The 3,668-nt window shown below is 36.9% G+C and overlaps 2 protein-coding genes across 5 annotated transcripts in view; both read left to right on the top strand.

Annotated features, from left to right (window-relative positions):
- The window catches only part of LOC125030629, a 9,057-nt gene extending 7,520 nt beyond the window's left edge, over positions 1 to 1,537 (top strand). For 3 of the 4 annotated variants that reach the window (XM_047620803.1, XM_047620804.1, XM_047620802.1), the window contains exon 4: positions 932 to 1,537. In XM_047620803.1, the coding sequence (XP_047476759.1) occupies positions 932 to 1,526 (595 nt within the window). In that variant the 3' untranslated portion in view covers positions 1,527 to 1,537. The remainder of the gene's footprint in view (positions 1 to 931) is intronic. The other variant, XM_047620805.1, reaches the window with a different exon arrangement.
- Positions 1,538 to 1,564: 27 nt separating this feature from the next.
- On the top strand, positions 1,565 to 3,454 carry LOC125030473 (zinc finger protein 225-like). Its single transcript, XM_047620511.1, has one exon. The coding sequence runs from the start codon at positions 1,565 to 1,567 to the stop codon at positions 3,452 to 3,454; it is 1,890 nt and encodes a 629-aa protein (XP_047476467.1).
- Positions 3,455 to 3,668: the final 214 nt, after the last annotated feature.

A 3,668-nucleotide genomic window follows, 5' to 3' on the forward strand; every position in this document is an offset into this window, starting at 1 on the left:
TGTAATTTTCTTGAAAAAAGTAAGACTAAGATCACAGGGCACTAATTTTATAAATTGGATTATAAGCCTTCTTCCAACCCAAGTGAGGAAAGTTAACCCAAAACTGACGGGCATAGCGCATGTACGTAAATGCCATGCCCACTTAGAGTTTACTTTATTAATTGTTTTGACACATAGATGACTCAACTTGTAATAAGTCACCAATGAGCCAATTATGACTACTACTTGTTTCACGTGTTTACCCTTTTCCTTGATTGTCAAAAATGTTTTATGTTTTCTTATATTGCCACTGCTAATGTCAATTATAATGTCAATAATAAAATAACACCATCAATATTGATAGCATTAGGGGAAAAAAGTTTTTCCCACAAATTCAAGGAAATGTACAATCAGGTAAGGTCACAAGGTCTACTAATTGACTCCTTTGTGGCTAAGCACTAGCAGAGCCACCTGTGTGCAGAGACATTTCACAAAAAAAATCTAAAATGAGCACAGCGTTTTCCCAGCGACGTTGGATTGAAATAAGTGCCATATACAATAAAAACACTTGAGCTAGGGTAGTGTATTAGAAGCATCCTGCACAATCCTCTTGGTGTATTATTACTGTTTATACCTTGCAACAATATTGTAAATGATGGGTCTGAATATATATTAGTCTTCATGTAGAATTTGACTCCATCCAGCAATATAGTTTACATGATAAAGTGTGACATAGAATATACATATCAGCATAGTAATCAGCAGTTTTTGCTGTAGTGCACGATGGAAGTGACCAAATTTTTCATCCAATGAATTTATGTCTGAAAGATAATGGAGATTTTTGTTGTTGTTGTTGTTGTTGTTATTGTTAGCAATGGGACAGTCATCAACATTTTGAGCTCTATTATTTTTATTTTAGGTCATTTGGCTAATCCTCCCTCTTTGATTTCAGGTTCAATAGAGAGTTAGTGATGGCTCTTGACAACAGTAGCCATGCCATCTACTCTCAAGACATCAGCAGTAAACGGAAGTACAATTCTCAATTGAGAGCAGCATACAAGAGTAAAATAGAAATTCCAGACCCAAACACATTCATCATGGACTATAGGAAAGCACTATCAAAATCAACTGATAAGTATGTCATGCAGAATGTAAGCATGGTAGACACTCCACTCAAAAAGCGAAGAGGCAGACCTAAAAAGAACAAGGATAACAATTATGATACATCAAGTAGAATTGAGGAGAAAGTAACTGTGGAAATAGAGTACGCAGAGGAGGAGGATGAAGAAGCTTTAGAAGCCTTAGCTGATCCACCTCTTTTTTCAGAGGACGAGGATGAAGAGGCAACGGCTGCCATACCAAATGTCACAAAGACCCGTTCAGGAAGAACAATTAAGATCAAGAAAGAAGATGGGACATTCAAGTATTATGATATGCCAGGCAGAGATCAGCTAGACACAGAAGATCCCAGTAACCAAAAAGACTGGACAGAAGCCTCTGCAGTGCCTGTAACAAAGGGAAAAAGAGGAAGAAAACGAAGTCACTAGGGGAAACCATTGACAAACGGGAAATCATCTCTTCTGGGATGGGAACAAATAGAACTCGTAGTGGTGAGAAAAAAGATTTTTCAGGTATGTTGACAGTTAAAGAAGAAAACATGGATGACTGTGACATAATGGATGTGGTAGAAGAGGGGCTTAGTATGCCCACCACTGACCAGATTGTTGAAAGTAGCGATGTAAATGAGTCAGCATCGTATGAAACAGAGGATGGATTTGAATGTTTTGAGTGTTGCAAGAAATTCAGCACAAAGGAAGAATGTGAAAAGCATGCTCAGAAACATGTTAACAAAGAGGAGGGAAAAAGAAATACAGGCAAGAAAAGACGGCACAAGATATGCAATGCTGATGGTAATGCCTCAGGTTCTTCACTTAAAATGGATGATAATTCTACTAACGAAATGTCAGCAGTAGCAGATGACGCAGACAAGGAGAAGATTTTTCATTGTTCAGTATGTAATGAGGATTTCCCTTCAAGAACAGAACTTGAAGACCATACACATGAAACAGTACATGAATGCAAATTCTGTGGAAAGCAGTACCAGAATCGAGTCAATCTTCAAACACACATCAAAAGATATCATGAAGAGACAGAGTGGATGAAGTTTAAATGTGCAACTTGTGGGAAGAACTTTGGATTTTTAACAGCTCTAGAACGACATATGAAAGAACATAATCCAAATCAAAAGTTTTGCTGCGAGCAATGTGGAAAAGTATTTAAAAGTCTGGTAAATCTAAAGAACCACATACCTTTACATACTAAAGATGAAGTGTATGAGTGTCCCTATTGCCCAAAGCAGTACTACATTAGATATAGCTATGAGAAGCATGTTAAATCACATGTGTATGCACCAAAGTTCCACTGTGAGATATGTGATAAGAATTTTAATGATAAGAAAAGCTTTGAGTTACACCTGGAGAGACATCAGCATGGGGGAATACTTGGAAGGAGCAAGGATTTGAAGTGCAATAATTGCGGAGACCTCAAAAGTCCCACCGACTTACAGCTGGTAGGAGAGAGTGATCCTGGCCACCACAAGACCTGTTTAGTCTGTGGGAAGGGGCTCTACAAAAAGTATATGATTGAAAACAATGATGTGTCGCAGTATCTGTCCAAAGATGAAAGAGTGAGAGAACAATGCAAACTTTGTGGGAAATGGGTGTTAAATTTGCCTAGGCATATTAAATATACCCATCTAGAGAATGAATATGTAACATGTGATATTTGTAATATGATAGTTACAAAAGCATCTTTGCCTGCTCATAAGAATCGTAAACATGGAGGTTCTGCTGTGACTTGTGATCACTGTAACAGGATATTTAAAAATGTAATGTGCTTGCGTGAGCACATGGCAAAGGTGAGAAGAAAAGAGGATCCATTAAAGAATATTTGTAAATATTGTAAGGAAATTGTTAGTCCCGAAAATTGGAAAGATCACATGATGAAACACAGAACAAAATGTAGTGACTGTGGAGCTGCTCACTTCACAAGTCAAGAGGAATTCATGAACCACCTTAATTCATGCAGAAAATGTAGCAACTGTTCAACTACATTCACATCACGAGAAGAGTTCCTATCACACATTGAGATGTGTAGCAGTGGCATTAATATAATTACTGGTAACCTTGACTCTGCCAGTGACCAGGAAGTTGTTACTAGTATTTTTGCAATTGTTGATGAAAGTACTGGATGCGAGACTTGTGGAGAAATGTTTGAAGATCAGGAAACACTTGCTCAGCACATAGCAGAAGCTCATCCAAATTCACTAGATGGGAATGATATAATCAGTGAAGCTATCCTCTATGCTTGCCCGCAAGAGTCATGTGGAGTGATTGTTACGAACAAGGAACTCCTAAAGGAACATTTAGCTTCAGTTCATAATGCTCAAATGATTAATATTGATAGTTTTACTTAACAATGATGTGATTATACAAAGAATGTGATACATTTATCTGAATAGAAATGTAAATATGTATTTAATATATATGGCAGTTTTATTATATTTGTATGATTTTATACATAAAGCATAGAATCTCTGTAATATTTTGTTTATCCTTTGTAAAACAATAAAGTCATTATTTAGAACACAATCCTTTACATACATCCCCAATCCCATACCAGTTGTTGTC

Source organism: Penaeus chinensis, chromosome 11 (assembly GCF_019202785.1).
Source record: "Penaeus chinensis breed Huanghai No. 1 chromosome 11, ASM1920278v2, whole genome shotgun sequence".
NCBI lineage: Eukaryota > Metazoa > Arthropoda > Malacostraca > Decapoda > Penaeidae > Penaeus > Penaeus chinensis.

Excerpts from the sequence above, each read along its gene's own strand:
- LOC125030473 (XM_047620511.1), top strand. The coding sequence starts at position 1,565 with ATGGGAACAAATAGAACTCGTAGTGGTGAGAAAAAAGATTTTTCAGGT.